The sequence below is a fragment of the Typopeltis vanoorti genome, chromosome 19 (assembly GCF_054136105.1).
Source record: "Typopeltis vanoorti isolate ZY-2024b chromosome 19, IOZ_Tvanoo_1.0, whole genome shotgun sequence".
NCBI classification, from domain to species: domain Eukaryota; kingdom Metazoa; phylum Arthropoda; class Arachnida; order Uropygi; family Thelyphonidae; genus Typopeltis; species Typopeltis vanoorti.
Window position 1 is genome coordinate 11828695 of NC_143567.1, and position 21728 is coordinate 11850422.

Genomic DNA, 21728 nt, shown 5'->3' on the forward strand with positions numbered 1-21728 from the left:
GTTTTAACTTTTAATTATGAACTATAAATAAATGAATTCATTTCGTTGTTTAATTAAATTTGTTTCTTATTCTCTCCTTTGTTTCATGTGCATATCATCTTGCAGTTTTATAAGATGCAGAATGATAGGTCTTCAAGGATTATATATCCATGTTAGTATTATTAGAGACCCGTGGTTTAGGTATAGGAATCAGAAAACTCTTTTGGGATTCCTAAAAATCTAAATCCAGAAATTTTAAAAAAATTTTGCTTTTTAAAAATGAATTATTATTTAAATTTATTTAAATCGAATGTTATATATTGTAAATATTTAGAGCTCTCAGCATTGAATTAAAAGCCATGTATTTTGTAATCTTGTTTGTTTGACCATTAATGACAAACAAACAAACACATAAGATTACATTAACGATACTTCACCAACATTTTATTAAAAGTATCATTAATGATAGTTTATTACATTTTTCTGCATTTCATTCCAAATGGTATCAAAAAGGGTATGTGTAATTATTTGTCGGTCTAACTTTCAATATGAAATTTCATTTTATTTATTTATTACTTTCATTTGAATGAAAGTAATAAATTAATCAGCATATTTTAGAATTTTGGAATTATTCTGCAGTCTCGCTTATCTATGTGTTAAGCCATTAGTTTCAAATTATCTCTGAAGTTCTCGTCCAGCGACATGATAGGAAATTATATTATAAAATTATAAGACGATGATTTCAGAGCAGTCACAGCCAATTAAAACAAAGCGGATTATATGAGCAGTTATAATCGAAAAGTTGCAATGAAACTTTTCTTATGAACATTTTATCCTAATTCAAAACACTTTCATGATTGAGTGATCAGTTAGCGTCAAAATTGAACCGTATTGAATAATAAGCCATATGAAACTGATCAATAGCGTTCTAATATTTAAAAAAAAAAAAAAAAAAAAACTTACCTTGATCAGGGAAGCTGCGTATAACGTTAGCATAATAAGGATTAGGCGTTAATGTTATTCCGTTATTATCTGCAATGGCATTATACAGGTCCAACATATATTGTGGTGGGGTATGGTGACGTTTCCGTTGGCCTGGGTGGCCAAGTCCAAACACCTGTAGCAGTTTATGCATCGCTTCTTCCTTCACAGTTTCTTGAGAGCGCAATGAAAACTTTCTCTGGTTCACGCTCCTTCCCCCCACCAGGATCAACAAGGTTAGGAAGATGGAAAAAGTTGCCGGAACAGTCTCGACTAGAGAGTTTTTACACCCAACAATGGCACTCATTGTATAATTCCGAGAACACCAAGCTAACCGACGGAGACAAAACAACGTTGGAGCGCGCGCGTGTGGACTTCACATACACACGCACACACATATACACACACACATACAGTGAGTTGCTGCTAAGTCAAAGCAGCTTCCATAGCCTTGCGCAGCTTTTCTGCACAGGTGACGGACACGGTGCAACCGTCATGGCAAAAATCTCGACGCTTCGTTGTCGGCGTTGATACCCTGTCATCTCACCAAGAACACCGAACTGCTGCAGCAACAAGCGTGCACCACTAACCGCACGGAACAAGTGCTCGGCGCAAACACCTGATACTTGAAACGACGCTAGAAGGCGCGCCGATCGCTATCTCAGGGAATAAAAAAAAATGCCGGTGATTTCCCCACAGCTTCATGGAGACTTTCATTGTCATATGTCTGGAATTAAATAGCGTTGCTTTTTTTTCTCCTTATCCCTCTTCCGTTGTTAACCCGCGCGCGCGCACACATACACGCATAGTGGATCTCGGTATAATTAATCAAACAAATAGCATTGTCCACGTACAAGACTGAAGGAGTTTGCATGTTACAAGTAATCTGGAAGTTTTATTATCATTTTGAAGGGACCAGATGAAATTGTTTGTTCACATGGCATAGGCAACAAACTTTGGTACCTGTATTAATGTTATTCATCAGTATGTGGTGTAAGTAGCAGCGTAGCAAGGGATTTTAGTACCTGCCAACAGATGAGAAATAGAAATAGCGGCCCTATCCACACAAAAGTATCAAAGTTGTTACCAAAAAGTCTTTTTCACATAACTTTAGAGTTCCCTTTGCTTAGGTGCTCTGTATTGTTGCTTCCCTTTTAGCTTATCTTCTCTCTTTTCTCTTGCTGTATTGCTTAGTACGTAAAACGTAGCTGCAAATAAAGAAACATTACGCTTTAGATTACTTAACACAAAACATTCATCAGAGTACAAATAATTTTGTTATTTATATAACAAATATAAATGTCGAAAGCTTCAAGATACGTAGGTGCATAGCACATTTTAACTTAAGTTAGAAAGATGCACTTATCTGATTAACGATCTTCTGAAACTAGTACACATAGTTTCCGAAGTATTGTCTCAACTATATTGCTGAGATGAGTTCCTTTATTCCTGACTCAGCGGAGGCATGAAACCAATGATAAGATATTTGCAACAAATATTGCCTGGAATGTAGTTAAAGTATCATAGTTAGAAATATTGATAACTTTGAATTATCAGTGTTGTTTGTGGCATTCGTTTTTAATCAGAGAGTCCGTTGGATAGTGAAATAGTGAAGTCTGCCACGTTACGAGGTCTCTTGTAAATAAAACTTCTCAGTTAAGGTAGAATTTAAGTCTTAGAAATTATTTTAGAAAATGAATTTTGTTTATTCAATATTCACTGTATGTAATACTTCATTTAATCATTTCGTCCAGGAATTAAAATAAAAGAATCCCTATAATAAGATCCACTGGAGTAAATATTTAATTAAGTGGTTCTTATTATAGTTTGTGGTTGCTAAGTATTTACTAAGTAACCACAAACCAGCAATAGACTATATTGGACTTCTTATTCGTGACGTGGGAATTTATTGTGATATAACCATTCCAAGAACAAATACGTCAGGATATATTACATTTATTGTTTCTTATCGTACATTTATACCATACTTATTTAAATAACTTTCACGGTTTACACATGTAACAAAAATTATATAGAATTTATTAAAAAACTCCAATATATTTAATCAAACGTTATGTGGGCATCGTCAAGGAGCTAGACCGTTAACTACATTCAGAGGATGAATCAAAATAGAGTCATAAATCATTTGTGTAATAATAGCTCATGTCTCGGTCGCAGCTGAAGTATATTATGCTATTAGAGTTCAAAGGAACAATTGTAGTAAGTTGCATAGATAAAAATATTTAAAATAATTATTAATTAAAAAACGTATTTACAATTAATAGTGATCACTTCTCAATACTTAGATATTGGCGTATACAGTCTGGTCGGTTCATGTTAGTTCGATTTCGTAGTGTTTCACTTGTTTCAAAGAAAAGACAATCGAATTTGAACTTGTTGGAATGAAGAAGAGTTTTTTTTTTTTTGTTCCAAAGAATTCTGTTCCTAGTGTCAATAGCCTGAGAAGCAGGGCCAGACTTGTCAGATTCCAAAAATGCAATATAGTCTTGATATTCTCCAATTTTAATCAATGCAGAACAGTCAGTCTCTAGGAAAGATGGTATGTGCAGGGTACTTGATAGACACCCGGTAAGGAAAGATGTGGTAACATACCCTTCGTTGATAGTAGGAAGTATGACAGTTTCCGAGCTGGTTTGAAAGGAGCATATAGATTGAGTTGACGAAGAAGCCTTGCTATTTGTTCCAAGGTTCCTTTAAGGTAGGGTATTGAAATTCTTTTCACATCTAATTGCAGTCTGGTAGAAGGATGATAATTATCCATACTTTATAGGAATAAACTCCTTGTACTACCGTATCAAATTCGCTATTGAACGTGAATCCAATAACTAACTATTCTTTTTGGATACCTTAATAATTCTTAATCTCACATGTAACGTTGAATTTTCAGTTCATTGGAAACCAACCTTTACTGGCAGATACATTCACTCATCCTCCGGCCATCATTCATCACAAAAAATGGGTATTTATCAATATATTGTATACAGAGCTCATCGGATCTGCTCTTCTGATCGCCTTTGTTAGATGAACTGACCAAAAAAATAAATAAAGAAATAAAAGCAGTCTGATATATAATGGATACAACAAAACTACAGTTCAAAAAATTATTGATAATTATCATCCTTCTACCAGACTATAATCCAATTTACAAAGATTACGAAACGTCCTAACCTAAACCGATCAGACTGTATGCTAATATCCAAGTTTTGGAAAGTGACCACTATTAATTGTTCATAATTTTTTTAAAATTATTTATTATTTCAAATAATTTTTACCTACTCAACTTACTACAATTGTTTTTTCGAACTCTAATAGTGTAATATCATATACTTCAGCTGAGACCGAGACACGAGCAAATATACGCATGATTTATAAATCATTTTGATTCATCTTTTGAATGTACAACGGTCTATCTCCCTGATGATGTCAACGTAACGTTGGATGAAATAAATTGGACTTTTTGAATAAATTCTATATAATGTTTGTTACATATGTAAACCGTGAAAGTTATTTAAATATGTCCAGTGCACGTTCCATTAAAGCTATTAATTTATACCATACTATTATAAATTTACAATTTTTATAGTACTTTTAAATGGCAAAATTTATTTAGCAAGCCTCATATGACAGCCATCGTACAGTGCCGCTATATATATATATATATATATATATATATATATATATTTATAAAAATAAATTTAACTGACTAGAACCCGATAAAGTATAACAAAAACCTTTAATACATCACGACTAGTTTCATCGGTGCTCCGACTTCTTCAGGTGAGAAATAAAAAACATAAGATATAAAAATAACAAGGTAAAAAACATGGATTTCCAGCTTAATAAAAAGCAGAATAGTAACCGTCATATTTGAATAGGTGACCGCGTGCTACCGTTGGCATGAGTTGAATGTGTGCGACAGCTAATTTTAGAGCGCCAGTACTGGATTACTGCGCTATGGGAATCAGGCAAATTGTAGCTTAGATTGTTGTTCAAATGTGAAGGGTCCAGAACTATTTCTTTTGATTCGATAATTCTTCTTTCGAATTCATCCTTGCATATATATAAATTAGTAGTGCGTTCCCAGTCAACTTGATGTGGCTGTTCTTCAATGTTAGAGTTTGCCGAGAAGAGGACATGACTGGAAAGGGCGCTCGCACGTGTTCTGCTGTAAGAGATGTCACGTCTATGTTCCTCAAGACGAAGTGAAACAGATTTATCTGTCTGGCCAAAATAAGGTCGACCACAGTCGCACAAAACTTTATATACACCAGGAAAATGCAGTTGGTTGTGTTTTGGTTTTGGTCGACTCAGAAAAGAACGAAGTTTTGGCAGAGTAGTATAGTCGGTCTTTATGTTGAATTTCTTCAAAATCTTAGCTAGTTTTAGGGTAAGAGAGCTGATAAATGGTAACTGTATATGAGTGATAGGGTTGGAATCATCTTCTTGTCGAGGATGTTGGCGTGGTCTCAAACGTTTAGTGATGTTACGAAACGAATATCCATTATTTAAGGTGTTTTTCAGGAAGTTAAGCTCTGTTTGAAGGTCTTCTTCTGTGGAAGTGAGACATCTTGCTCGATGGGCGAGGGTGGAGATGATGCCCAGTTTCTGAGGTGGGAAGTGATGAGAAGAACCATGTAAATATCTATCAGTGTGGGTGGTTTTTTGAAAAATTGAAAATTTAAGACAGTCAGGTAATCTGTTGCTCTTTAGATCCAAGAAGGGGAGAATGCCGTTAATCTCTAGTTCTTATGTGAATTTAATGATCTGATGTTGGTTATTTAAATGGTTTAGAAAGTTTTGCAGTTCCTCTAAACTATGTCCCCAGATAAGGAAGACGTCATCAATGTAGCGTAACCACAGTTTAGGTTTCAAAGTAGCTGAGGAAATAGCTTTCTCTTCAAAATCTTCTAGAAAAATATTAGCTAAGACTGGGGATAGAGGGCTGCCCATAGCTAAACCGCTAGTTTGTTTGTATATTTTATCTTCGTAGCAGAAATAGCCGGAATTGATGCAGTGAGTTAGAAGGAAGAGCAAACATTTTTTTTAGAAACCTTGTCCTTAAGAAGAGTCAGAACTTCATCCGTAGGTACATTCGTAAACAGAGATACGATGTCAAAACTCAACATTCTGTCAGAGTCTAAAAGATTCAAATTTTTATTTTTGAGATGAAATCTTCAGAGTTTTTGATGAAGGAGGAGGAATTGCCAACTAAATGTTTTAAAGAAGCTGCAAGATATTTAGACAGATTGTACATAGGTGAGTCAATCCCTTCTACAATAGGTCTTAAAGGAGTGTCAGACTTATGGATTTTAGGCAAGCCGTACAACCAAGGAATGAGGGGATGGAGAGAGCGGAGAGATAGTGTGTCTAGGAAGTTCAGAAGTTGATTTCAGAAGATTGTTTGTATGGTTATGAAGTTCTCTTGTGGGATCACTTTCTAGCATAGAATACGTATTAGAACTTATTAAGTTGTTAATCTTTGAATGGTAGTCAGCTTTGTCTAAGATTGCGGTTGCATTCCCTTTATCAGCAGGTAAGATAATAATGCCATTGTTGTTACGAAGTTGGTGTATTGCTTTCCTTTCTATATATATATATATATATATATATATATATATATAGTAAGCAAACAGACAAGTAAGTCAAGTTTGCGGCTGCAAGTAGTGCAAGGTAGTTTCACTAGGCAACTCGTTGTAAAGGTGGGTAAGCTGTGATCACTTTCCTTAGAATTTTCTCTAATGCAAAGCACTTTTCCTTGCGGTGATGTATGATGCTATGCATTAAGGTAATGGTCACTACCCAGACCGGTTTCGACCTTTATTGAGGTCTCATCGGCGGGAGCCAGACCTAAAAAATACCTAGCTTATAATATTGCTTGGTATCTTTAACATAATATGTACCCAAGGTAAAAAAACTTTCTACATCTTACTCTCATCCTGAGATTTTTATTTAATGCGGTCAAAGCACCTTATGGAAACTTGTTTAGGTAAATTTATAAGCTCTCTATTACTTCACCCTTGACATTTTTTAGGTCTGGCTCCCACTGATGAGACCTCAATAAAGGTCGAAACCGGTCTGGGTAGTGACCATTACCTTAATGCAGCGTTTCTCAACACCTTTCTAAGCCCAAGGACCAGTAAAATGTCTAAAACAATTCTACGGACCATTAAGTTATGCAATTTTTAAAAAAACCTATGTGGGGATTACCAACATTTGGGAAAAACTGTGCCATTTATAACACAATAAATCTAAAAGCATGTTTTGAATACATATTGAAACATAATTAATTAAATTGGAAGTAAACGATTTACAGTTTATCATCATTTAACAAATTTATAATTTTTATTAAATAAATAAATAATATGATATAATTATGTTCCTACTTACTTTTAATGAGATGGTCAAGCTTCTCGGCCCTTGCAGGGTTGCTGGATAGCTGACTCAATATGTCAAATTCATTGAAGTTCGGCACACACACTAAGACGATTTCTATATTTTGTTTTTCTTTGAAGGAGCGATGAAATTCCTTTCTCACAAAGACAGGTTGTAGAAAACTGCAAGGGCCAAGTTTTCAATGCTGACGATTTTCAATGAATCTTCTGATAATTCGGGAAATTCACTTCTCACTGAAGGTGAGATCCAGAATCGAGTCAAACCAAGATCACGGAATTGCATTTTAAGCCCACTGTCATTTGAAAGCTCAATTAACTTTTTTTTTCCCCGCCAACGAAAGATCGTTCTCGTGACTGTAATCCTGAAATGGATCGCGAATGCACAGAAATTTCTTATAACAGTTACTCGGAAAGTGTGTTTCAAAATTCCGTTTCAGAGTTTTCAGTCGGTCTCAAACCCTTTCCAGAAACTCAGAATCAACAAAAATATCATTTTCACTAAAAAGGATTCCAATGTTTGAAAAGGGGAAAATGGTCTGTATTTTATATAACTAATCTATAACACCAGTTTTTTCTCGAATGCCTTTATTTTGTTGTAGCCATCAAGAACAGTTAAAGAATTTCCCTGAAGGGAGAGATTTAGTTCATTTAATTTCGAAAAAATGTCTGAAAGATAGGATAGTGTTGATAACCATGCTTCGTCATCAGCAAGTAGTAATGCAAAATCAGAATTACGTTCATTTACAAACAATAAAACTTCGTGCCTTAATTGAAATAACCTTATTAGTACCCTTGGAAAGCCAGCGAATTTCAGAATGAAGCAAAAGTGGTATATATTCACTGTCCATTTCAAATAACTTGTTACTTAATGGTTAACTAGCTTTACAGCGTTGTATAGCACAGTTTTAAATTCGGGTGGCACTCCTTTGGAGGCTAACACTTCCCTATGTATGAAACAATGTACCCAATTCATATCCGGAGCTACTTCTTTGACCTTAGAAACAACCCCACTATGCCTTCCTCTAAGGGCGCGAGCTCCATCCGAACAGAAGCCCATACATTTTTACCACTGGATCCCTTTGTGTATTGTGTAATTATTGAGAGGGTAAAATATTTCTTCTCCAGTTGTTCGGGATGACAAAGTTTTACAAAACAGAATATCGTCATGAATGTTGCTATCATGCGCATATCTTACGTAGCATATTAACTGCGCATAATTTGTAATATCAATAGTCTCGTCTATTTGTAGACGAGATAATAAGGGCTCTTCTTAACTCTTTCGATTAACTGAGATTCTACGTCACCTGCCATATCATTAATTCTGCGACTGACAGTATCATTTGAGAGAGGAATCAAATCAACATCTTTTAGTAACTTGTTGCCAAACATAGTTTTAACCACATCTTTTATAACTGGAAGTAGTAAATTTTCCCCGATAGAATGAGGTTTCCCTGTTTTTCGCTATGTGCAAACTTAGTAAATAGGATGCTTCCAGTGCCTTGCTATTATTCGAACCCATGGCTGAAACTATATCTTTCCCATGATTTCATGTCGCTGAAAAAATCCAATTGGTTATTTTTCACATCACAATGTTTAGTTTCTAAATGTCAGAATTTCGCAGGTTTCATGCACTCGTTCGACAACACTTCATAACACAAAACACATTGAGTTTCTGTTCACTTTCATCTCCACACCAAGTAAACCCGAATTCCAAATATGAACTGTTATATTTCCTGCTGTATTTTTCTCTGAATTGCTTGTTTCTTCTACTTTAATAGTATCAGATTTACTCGCCGTTACAATACGTGTACCACAATTAAGGTTAACATCACCTGTTTCATTTGCATTTCTTTTCATAGTTCTAAGCCACTTTTCCATTATTATATTCTAAGCCCTTTGTCCAAGTATCACTTAGCACTTCTAAAGATATACTGAGCCTTGGTTGAAGGAAGAAAACCTTCAATAATAAAAATTAATAAACAACAAGCAATTGGTTGAAATGTGGATAACATGTTTAACTTCAAATCTGACAAAACAGCCAGGGAAGGCGGAAGCAATAAAACCATATTGTTGTTCACTTTACCCCTCTTTTATTACTCGTTATTCTGTCACTACATAATTTGTAGCGGCAGAATAAGGAGTAATAACAGTGGGGAAGAATGTTTCATGGATTCTGCCGCGAACATTTCATGAACATTCTGCCTCTGCCGCTACTTGTTGGTTTTTTTAAGTATCCATTTTATATCAATAATTTTCACTTGCTCAGTTTTAATTTGTTTGTTTGGATAATTAAAAAATATATTTATTAAATTAATTTAAGTCTACCTGCGGACTACCTGTCCTATCGTCGCGGACCACAGGTTGAGACTGCTTAATGCATATGCCTTGCCTTAATGCATATGCACTGCTTTAATACATAGCATCATACATCTCCGCAAGGAAATGTGCTTTGCATTAGGGAAAATTCTAAGGAACGTGATCAGAGCTTACTCCACCTTTACAACGAGTTGTCTGGTGTTGCACTACTTGCAGCCGCAAACTTGACTTACTTGTCTGTTTGCTTACTTGGAATAAAGGATATATATATATATATATATATATATATGGTGGGTAATATCACCATATATTACCCACCACTGATAATTTTACTTCTTTAACAAAGAAAATTAGCAAGTATTTTATTACGTATATGGAGCTACTGTGAGCTGCAGTCTGATAATCAGTATGTCAGCAGCAGTATATATAAACAGAATGGGTGCTTCTGCAATTAAGTGGCCATGAAATATGCAATACCGAAAGCAGAAAAAATAATTAATACATAAAAGTTATTTATCTAATTTTTTAATTAAAATTCATGCACGTGTTTAGAATAAGTGCATGAATTAGAAATTAATTATTGCCCAAAATAGTGAATCAGCTGATATCAAGACTCATTAGCTATGTATTTATTATACATAAGAAAGAGGAAGCTCTTCTCCTGGTATTAGCAAGGTGGTTTCAGAACAGGTAAATGTATTGTGCATCACATTTTTAACTTTTTTTTAGGGAATATCATTGAAACAAAATATAGAATTTAGAACCCCCCCCCCCTTATAACTAACTTCTACAAATTGTGCTAAATATTTTATAAGCTATGGAATTCCTAATAAATATGCGCCAATAAAAAAAAAAAGAAATGTATAAACAAAGTAAGAGTTGTGTCATTGCACATTTAGCATCAGATTAGTTTAAAATAAGAACTGGTGTGAGACCATGCTACGTAATGTCTATATTACTTTTAATATAGTGACTGATTGCATTATGAAACAACGGTTATAAGGAGAGGAATAAAACTGAATCTCACATCACAACTATGTCTCGCTATGGTGTGAAATACTATTTTATTCTAGATTATTTCGATGACATAGTTTGAACATCAAAACTTTTATTTTAATAAAAGTTTTGAAGAAGTTGATTTTTTCAACGAAACTAGTAGTGTCTCACGATTAAACCTTATTATTTTTTATTCTCGGTGTTATAGTCATTTAAACTATATTAATATTCATAACATCATTTACCTAGTAAATATGAATTCCGATATATATATATATATATATATATATATATAGATATATATATAGATATATAGATGGTAAACCCATAATAATATTACAGGTACACTATCGATTTTCCGGCAACGGATGGTCCGGCGCCTCCTTTAGCTCGGATCAAATTACGAAATCGCTTCTGAAATTTTCGCGACTACCCGACTAGTTCACTGGTCCGCCACAGATGGCGGTGCATGTGGTGCACGCTCCATTAATTATACAGATATGCAGTTGGTGATGATCCCTTGAATTTGAATGATTATTAGCTTATTTTGCTCACATTTATCACTAAACAGAGTCTAAAGATCAGGTTTACTTCATAGTATTTGTTTTTGGTGTCATGGGAAGTTGATTCATTTGATAATTCTCCTTTCATTTGATAATTCTCCTGATGAAAATGTTGGCAATGGCTTTATACAATTTAATGTATCCAAGGAGAACGAGATCGTTCATGAGTTGCTTGAGTATGCAAAACTGTTAAAGCAGAGAAAGATCAAAGTGCATTAAACAACTTTTACTTTCAGATGTTCTGTTCCCCTTACAACATCAAAGATCAATGATGAATCAGTTAACGATGAAACAGACAGTAATCTGGGAGCTCCTTAACTATCACGAGATTTTTGTAATTAACTCTGTAATCCCAGTAAATTCTAAATTTTTCCACTTTGTGAGCTGTTTGTAACATTCTTTGTTAAGTTCAATGATTAATGAACCCGTTTTCATTTTATATTGTACTGTATACCTATAACCTTGTATCATTTCTATCTGTATTGATGTATGTATTTCATTAAATAATTTAATTCGTATTTGATGCCTGTATAAATAATAATACTATTTCATTGATACTAATAAACTAGTATATCATTTATACTAATTTATTTCTTTTAATCACCTAATTGACATTTAATTTTCGTTTAATATTTAAGTTTCTAGCTGTCCATGGTGTTTTAGAGACATGGGAGAGGTGTAATAACTGGTTAAGGTGAGGTAGTGATTAATTATTATTACATAACTCAGTTGGTCCAGCAAAACGGCTAATACGGCATATATATATACTGACTCCAGTCAACAGACTCGTAATTTACTAGCCTGCAACTTGTTGTAATTGCAACAAAACCAAATATCCTCGTGTATACACATAATGTGTTGTTCATACTGCACTTAAATTTAAAAAAAAATGTAAATCATTTTTGCTTAAAATTGGAACCCTCGCGATTTGGATTTTTATGATAAAGTAATTAAAATGGACAGCAACTTTGATAAGTACGAATAATTCCTCAATGTTTACCAGAAAAAAGTATATATATTTGTTTTCTATCCCTTATGTGATAGAGACTTGTACCTAGGTACATTGAACGTAGATCAACAAACAGAAAGCGTTAGAAAGCACTGCACGCACTATCACTCTTATCTAACATAACACAAGCTTAGTTGAAGTTGATATCTACGTTCCTTGTGGGATCACGGTTAAAATATTCCTTTCACGGACTGCTTTGGTGATGTCATCTTTCTACAGAAAGATGTTACACTTTCACCCTAATGATGTGATTCATTCGCTCGCTCAAATCATGGCTTCGCCACTTTGACGAAAGATAAAACTCACTTCTTTTTTTATATAAGAAGTTATTCGCTATTCTTTTAATTCTGGTCTCCGAAATACTTTATTATAACTGTTATTTGTGCTTAAAATATGAGCTACGTTTATTTTTTATTCAAATATAATGCTCAACTATTTGAATTTGAAAGTTCGAGATACCTGCTAAAAATAAACATACTAGATGGGGCACAGTGTCTATTCAGAACAAAAATTTTTTTTTTTTCTAATCATCATAAACCATTCATGTGTCAAGCACTCTTTACAATTGTTGGAAAGAAGAGACGAAGTGACTCCTAGTACTAAATGTTATTATTATTATTACGGGCACCTCCATGGAGTCCGAAGACTCATCACGGGAGACCTAAATTATCCACACAATATCTATCATACCTCTCCTTGAACTCGTTGACAGACGAGGCACTCACAACTGATTATGGCAACGCATTCCACCCTTTCACCAATATCCAACCAAAAAATCTAGTGCTCACACCCTTGCTAACCACACTCTTACTTAATTTCCAGGAATGACCTCTTGTTCTTCCACCACTAGCAGCTGCTGCAATATTTCCCTTGCATCAATCCTAATAAACCCTTTTAGTAACCTAAATGTTTCTACCATATCCCCTCTTTTCCGCTTATCAACCAACTTCTGAAATCCACAAACTCTCAATCTATCAACATAGAGAGCATTCTTCAGACAACTCACCAAATTGGTCATCGCCTCTGAATCTTGTCTACTACTTTCTCATCTCCAAGAAATCCAGGCGACCAGGCCTGAGTGTAGTTATCCAGATATGGACTTATCGACGCTTTATAAAGAGGAGCTTCTTTATATATGTATGTTAGCGTGTTCTTCAATAACCAAGTAATCCTATGAGCTACAGTAGACACGTTAGTAATATGCCGTCTGAACTTCAACTCTCTCATTCCACCAATACCCCGACTCCCTGGCACATCAATTTCCTGGAGTACACTTCTATCAATGTTGTACACAGATTGCAATCGTTTATCCTAAAATGCATAACTTTATACTTTTACACATTAAACTGACATCTATTATTTATCGTTATGCTCATACATCCAGCTTATTTAGATCATCCTGCAATTTCTCTACATCAGCTTGATTAATTATTACGCTACCCAACTTAGCATCCTCATCAAACAACTGAATGTTTCCCTTCAAACCATTTCCTCTGAATAATAATAATGGTCCAAGCACAGAGCCTTGTGGCACACCACTTGTCACCTGCTTCATCCTGGACTCTGCTTCTCCATGCACTACTTTTTGGTATCTGTGCATCAGCCATTGTCGTATTCACATCACCGATTTAATATCCATCCCCATTAGTTCCAATTTGCGCAGCATTCCGTGGGATATCCTGTCAAATGCTTTAGTACTCGTAAAAATATGTCTTATTACTCTTTGAGAATAGGACGAATTAACAAGTGTGTATTTGCCACAGTGACTACAAGGAAGATATTTTAATTAATAATGGAATGATATGATTATTTTGTGTACTAAATTCATTTGTAAGTAAATAGTTTAGTTTATTTTTTCTAAAGACAGACCTTGTGTGAACTGAAGAAGCCACATAACCTTCTCTAGAACACTTATGCCTTATGCGAAATTCTAACCTGTAATGTTCTGTGGGTTGGTAAAATGCGCAAGAGGTCTTTATCAACTTTTATTAACTTAAGACGTTTTGCTCACTTACTCCAAAACAAAAAGAATGTCTTTTTTTTTTTAATTTTTAAAAGTAGTAAGTTTAAGCATTATTTTTGGCAAGAATTTTTAAACATGTCAGCGATCTATGCTAGTCAATTTAAATTTGATTTACAGCGATACTTTTGCGGTAACATACAGATCTCGAAATTTATGCTTTGACGGATGCTAATGAGATAGAAATATTTCCATTGCCTTCAATTTGTGTTGTAGTATCCTGTATACCCTTTGAGAGTAAGACTCAGGAATTTGATGATGATGATAAATTTATGTTGATCCTCCCCAGGAAATGTTTTAAATCTATAAAACTTATTGCTATGGTGGGATGATCGTTAGACAATCCTAGAGACCAAATATCGAACACTTCTGGACGCCATCCTATTTCTTATGATTAGATGGGAGACGGGAGAAGTTTGGTCATAATTTAGGGAAGAGTAAATTAACTTGTCTCCCCTATTGTTTCCTTTGTGGTGGGGGGAGAGGGAGAAGAGGTTCGTATTTTCAGGGGCGAATGCTGGTCTTGAAATTCACGCTTGCTCTTGTTATCATTCAGGGAGTGAGAGGTGTGATTGAAGTCTAATTAGCGGAATAATGAATTACTGACCACTTAAAACTATATATTTGGAAATTTATGTACATTTAATCATACAAATACAACATTTATTTTACAAATAATATTCTTTCTTTTTCAATTTAGCTACTTGAATACAAATTCTACCCTACGGTTCTTCTTTATGAACTGGTCAATAACATCGTCATAAAAAGTTGGTTGTAACTTAATTTTCCCAAGCAACACGCACACTTGTAAGCTCACTGGCTAGAGCTACTTTGACTGCGTATGGATTGTGTTTAAGACGACGTGAAGGGAGCGGAAATGGCTATGTGTGCGCATGAAATCACAGCGCTGCAGCGAGGAACTGGAAGTTCCCACAACCGAGCAAGCCAAGGTAGCTTTGACTAGACAAGCAAGCATCGGCCTTCGATACTCAACGCAAAGCTCAATTATTGCCGCGCAAGCTTAAGATGTCTTCTGTCTACAAAAATAAAAGCCTAAATGGAATGCTTATAAATGCATGCATTTATTAACAAATAAATATTACTTATTTCTCAAGTAATGAGCTTGCGCAGCAAGCATGGAGAATTCGCCCCTGCATATTTTGTTCTCATTCATCAAATGCTCAGTGGGGGATGCTAATGTGCAGTGTGGCTAACTGGTACCGGAACACAACCGTTTGTTGTTTGAGAACTAATTATATAGTTAATTTGTTTATGAAACCTAATATTTAAAAGCATGATTATTATTATTATTATTATTATTATTTTAATTATTAGATTTGATAGACCCAATGCATTAGAGGTGCATACTAATGCAATCTTTCTATGTTGTATTTTCCGAATAGGAATTTGCCAGTATGGCATATAAGTGATGGTGGCAATCAATAATAAGCGGAACGATCTATATTTTCTGTATATCATTATGCATTGTATTTAAACTTGTATTAACCCCTTTCTAGGTATGTATGAGTCTAGTCTGAATCCTAAAATAGAAGCTAAACGGTATCCTGGAAGTTTTTGTCTTAAATGCAGCATAAATTATTACATCTTACCGATAATAGACCATAAAAAAATCACAAACATTAGAAATGTCTCAGTAATTGAAATTCTACTTGGTTGACTTTTATGCCATCAGAAACAATCAGTAACAAAATATTCATGGATTACATTGTGTGAAATTGCTACGAAAAATGGAAAAATTTGACAGGAAACGGATTTAAAAGGATTGATTTATAGTAAACAGGAGATGACAACGTCACGAAGCCATTACAGTAGGATTAGGTACTCCTTTGGATGCTGCATAATTGTTGAGATTTTTTTCTCCCTCAGTCTGCAGATGTTTTTTTTTTTTTAACTTTCTTTCGTTTTATATAGTCTTTTTATATATTGTTTTCTTCTACACTCTAAAATAAAGATTATATAATATATTCTTTATCAATGTAATTTATAATTATTTATGTTTTCCAACAACATATACTTAGTGATCATTATATTAGGAACCCGCACGGATTGCATGCTTTCTTTGCCCTAATTTTATTCCTCTCAAATTCTAAATCTCTTTATGAACGTTTGTTCTAGTTTATCAAATTTCATCATGATATCAGAGAATCTGAGGGGGGGGAATAAGTTTGCGGGCTTCAAAACAGAAGATGTGCAATAAGAACAGTAACCCTGGGTGAATTTTTTGAATGTTTACGGTAATAGTGTTAAGGGTTCTCCGAGATTGAACTGCACTTAACAAATTAACCAGTTAGTTGACTATAAAACATTAGTGGTGTTCGTGGAATTGCGCAATGGAACAGGCAGTTTCATAGGCGTTCAAATAGCGTTCGTCTCAATTAATACACTGATTAATACACAATACAGCATAACACATTGCCCTGTATACTTTGCACCGTGTTAGATTATGACAACAAACTCTGCCCACAGGAAATCTGCACCTAAACTAATCACTTTCTTCTTCTTCTTCTTCGCGTTATTCCCGCTTCCTATGCAGGGTCCGCGTGTTACTTAGATGCGACATCTTGTTAGTACTACTCCCAACCGACCCGTCGCCTGGTCTGCCGCTGGGGGGGGATATATTTTTGACTGTAGAGGCGTATGTTAACGGGGCCGGTTTGCCTGCTTGCGGGATGAAAAACGCCAGATAAACTGGCGGAAAAAACCCTACTGACCGCACCCAAGACCGGCTAACTTGGCTATGCCTGAGGAAGATCCTCAAATTCCTCACGTCTACAACGGGATTCAAACCTGGGACACTCCTTCCCAAGGCATATGGTTGCTAAGCGCAAAGCCACTAGGCTAACCGCGCGATTAAACCAATCACTTTGAGGTTAAAAAATATATCGTCTAGTACAGGGTTTCTCAAACTATATTCCGCGGAACACTGGTGTTCCGCGGAATACAGTTTACGGAATACGGAAGGTGAATAGGTGTTCCGCGAGAAGCTCTGGAATTTGTCATTTTAGTTTTCTAAGCATTTTTCATGAATAAATATTTTATAGTAGAAATATTCTGAGGAGAATAATATTCGTGAGTATGTCGAAAAGCTCAGACCCAGAACGCCTAATAACATCTGTGTATCGTTAATTTTCCCACATCGAAACCTTTCAATATTTGAGAAAGGGAATACCGCTGTTTATGACGGGTCATAAAAATTGCCTGCAAGTGGATTATGACAGTGGTGGCATATCCTCTGTTCTCAAAACTGAAGGAAATGACATCTGAGTAGCAAATGTCAGTGACCAAGCGGCATATTTTTAAACATGCAAATATTCATGAATTATCGTTAATTTTCACACATCGAAATCTTTCAACAATCGGGAAAGAGAATACCGCCGTTTATGACCGATCATAAAAATTGCCTGCAAGCCGATTACAACAATGAGTGGCGTGTTCTCAGTCTGAACGAAATAACATCTGTGTTGAAAATGTCAGTGACCAATCAGTAAAGAAGTATAAAGAAAATGTTTCCACTGAAATTAAAGATCAAGGTAGTCTGTCTAGTAATACTGAATACTTTTTTCGCAAGTTCGTATTGCAGTGTGTAAGTGCTTGTTCTGAAACCGGAGTGCCGTGATTTTTTTTAAAAGTAATAGGAGTACAGATTTAAATTCTAATATGAATAAGAGACAAAGCACTTTGTTTACTTTTGGTATTAAGAAATCTCTTATTGAAGTGTTTGTGACGGAACAGATAGTGAGTCATCCACCTCAAGCCTACAAAGATCTCCAGGATGTACAAAAGGAGAGGAAAACTCCCAGTACAGAGGAGAAAAAGTCTGCATTCACTCGTAAGTACTTATAATAATATTATAAATATATTTGGTGATCAGAATAGGATATGTCAATGAAAATCAGCACAAATTAATTTAATGATGGTTTATTGATGCTTTAATTAAATCAATTAAATTAATTAAAACATCAATTAAATTAAACTTTAATCGATGTTTAATTAATTAATAATAAAAAATCTGCTAAATTACCAATTAATTATTAATTAATACATTACAAAATAACCAAGGTGTTCCGTGAAAATGTCAGGATTTGTAAAGTGTTCCGTCTTAGAAAAAGTTTGAGAAACCCTAGCCTAGTATATGATGAATTCAGATTCCTGTTATATCATGCTGATAGATTAAGATATACTGTATGTAAAGCCAGCAAGTTTATTGATTTACTAGGTGCGGTGATAACCTGAAATTCACTGAGTTGGTATAATAGTTCGGAGCATCTAGTGTATCTGGTCTACACATCGGGAAACAATAGTCTTGTTTCTCGATGTTTAGACCAACTACATCGATTTATTCTGACTTTGTTCTTTTTATGTTGGCCATTTCAAGCAGGGCAGAGTAACGTGGTTCACGTCGTGCCGAGCGACGGCAGACTTCCCTTATTTATCATCTACTGGGCAAGATTATTTAGAATTATATCATTTGCTTATGTTCACTAGTCATGTATCTGTTTTAATAAGGATAAAGAACCAGTAAGAATGAAATTCAGCTGAAACTGAGTTATCCATCTTGATCGGATCACCCAGTTTCAGTTGATGGGTCTCTAGCTAGTGAAGAAGCTTAGAAAGGACCAGAAGGTTCGACTGCCATTTGAGCAGAAAACAATTCTTTCTTAAATTTGTTGATGAGTTATTGGGTGTCGTATGAGCTGAGTGAGAAGTTGGAGTTTTTACTCGATCCGTTGATAATATGCTACATTTTTAACCTGGACTGCTTTGGCACATTTGTGGAAAAACCAATATTTAAATAAGTAAGGGGTTTGGTTTTCAGTGGAGTGGGGAATTAAAGGACTAATACAATAAGAATGATTTGAAACAAGTGCTTGGATCAGGAGAGCAGAAGCAATAATCTCATCATGGAAAAAGAGGCATAGAAATCCCAACAGTCATCCCAGTTATTACCATTATAATTCGTATGGAGGAAGTTGTGGTCAAAGTTGCCAAGAGGAAAGCTAATGCAAATGTATTTGAAGGGGAAAACTGGTTAACAAAAGGTCCAGGTAGTTCAGAGTAATATGGTGCGGATGAGGATTGTCTGGATTTCTGGTAGGTCGCTGAACGATTTGAATTAAATCATTACTGACAGTAAACAATCTTCGAGCTTGGTCTGTGAAATTAGAGGAGGAGAGACAGTCGGAATTATGAACCTTGAAATTTCCAAGAAAGATTATCTCACTGTTAGCATAATTAGAATGTATGTTATCAACTTCCTAGGATAAATAATCGAAAAGGACAATATAGTCAGAATTAGGACAGTGACAAACGTGACAAATGCTCGTATTTGTATGATTTAGGTGGAACGTGTAAGTGAGCTTGAAACTTAGAGATCACAGTTGAAGTTTACTGATGAATTCTACTGATGAATAGCAAGTGACATATCATATCATATCATATCATATCATATCATATCAACCTATTTAATATTTTAAATGCTAATGCATTTAAAAAGTTATATAATAATTTAGAGGTCTTAAAACAGCGTCGATTGTTCTTTTTTATGTGTGTTGTTCATTTACAAGGGTTACGTAGTGACAAAATATCACATGGACTCTATGCTTTCATTATTTGGATTATTTGGGTGTCAGATAGGTGTGTGTGTTTGTGTGCGTGCGTGGTTTTTTTTTTTTTTTTTTTTGGAAAGTTAAAACAATAGAGACTGTTTACCTCCGTATGAGACCGGCTAATTCATCTTTAATTGAAAACACCTAAACAGTGAAAAAATTCCTTAAGATTATTAGTCAATTGTGAATTGACAATGACATTTGACTGATGTATCTAGATTTTCTGTGAAAAGCGCATGTTTGCATATTCTAGAGAAACTTTATTTAAACAGGATTATTTAACTAAAGAAAAAATTATTTTAATGCGTTTTGTGAAAAGATGGGGCATAAAGAAAGCAAAAAATCGCTTTCTTTATGGATTACGATTTTAGGAAGTCTGTGAGAAAAGTGTCACTATTAGGGATTGTTTTCTTCTGTATACAATCAAGAATTATTCGGGCCTTTTGGGTACCCTGCCTCAAATGTGAGAACAATATTCTATGGTCACTCAGGTGTGAGTTTTATAAAATTTTAGGAGGTGAGCAGGCGGGAAGTAGTGTTTTGAACGAAAAGAATACTATTTTTTTTTTTTTTAATTTCAGAGGCTATTGATGCATTATGCTTGTGCTGGGATTCTTTTTCGTTCCAAACAGTACTTCTCTCCTTTCCAATTTCTGACACTTTATAAAGCTCAAATCCGTCACACATTAAATAGTTTTCTCTCGTGTGAGGTATTCAACCCATGCAAATCCCAGAATGCTTTATTGTATACAGAAAGCAATTCGCTTAATATATAAGAACAAATTAACATTATTCAATTCTATAATCGCCATCGTTAATTATAACCTTATTCCAACGATCTACTAAGTTTAGAATTCCTTTTTTGAAAAATGTTTATTCTTTGGAGGCAAAAAATGATATCAAACTCCTTTGGACATCATCTTGCCAACGGAAGGTGACCTGATGTAATGACCTGAATAAGTGATAGTCATATATAGGGGCAATATCCGGCGAATATGGAGGATATGGTAGAAGTTCCCATCCTAACTGCCTAATTTTTTCTTGAGTCATTCTTGCAGAATGTGGTTTTGCATTACCTTCTGCAAAATTACCCCTTTTTGATTGACAAGCGCAGGACGTTTGATTAACAATGCTTGATGTAGTCGCTCTAATTGTTCACAGTAGATGGCTGCTGTGATAGTCTTACCTTGTTCCATGAGTTCGTAATGAATAATTCCATGAATATCCCACCAAACGCACAATAGAACCTTTTGTGGACGAAGTCCATCTTTAGGTGTTGGAATTGGAGTTTGATTTGGAGAATGCCACTGTTTTTTTTTTTTTTTGCATTTATTATTCTTATACAGCACCCATTTTTCGTCACCAGTTACGACTCGTTCCAAAAAGCGGTCATTTTGTTGTCCGGTTAACAATGAATTGCAAATCGCCCGTCTCTGTGCTTTATTGTTTTCTGACAGTTCATGCGGTACCCATACACCCTGTTTAAGAACCTTGCCACTCTTATGTAAGTGCTCTTGGACAATTGACCATGATGAATTAAGTTTCTCTGCTAATTCTTGTATGGTTTGTTTTGGATCTGATTCAGCGAGAGTCTTAAGAGCATCGTCATCTAGGGGGTAAGAGGTCTTCCAGATCGAGGACGATCAGAGAGATCAAAATTATTTTCTGCAAATCTCCTAAACCATCGCTGACATTTGTTAACCTTCAATATAAGTTGAGCAAATGATTTTGATAGCCACGGTAGCATTCTTTCCTTGGTGAAACAAAAACAGCATACAATGACGTAAATGGTGCTCTTCAACTTTAAAGTCCGCCATATTAAAA

General features: G+C 34.9%; 2 protein-coding genes across 2 annotated transcripts in view; one reads left to right on the forward strand and one right to left on the reverse strand.

The window, feature by feature from the left end:
• The window catches only part of LOC150095854 (bone morphogenetic protein 5-like), a 105320-nt gene extending 103792 nt beyond the window's left edge, over positions 1-1528 (reverse strand). The window contains exon 1 of the mRNA XM_090409296.1: positions 943-1528. Coding sequence (XP_090265422.1) covers positions 943-1267 — 325 coding nt within the window. The 5' untranslated portion in view covers positions 1268-1528. The remainder of the gene's footprint in view (positions 1-942) is intronic.
• LOC150095855 (uncharacterized) overlaps positions 1-21728 on the forward strand; it is a 335373-nt gene that overhangs the window by 95566 nt on the left and 218079 nt on the right. The gene's annotated exons all lie outside the window — the stretch shown is intronic.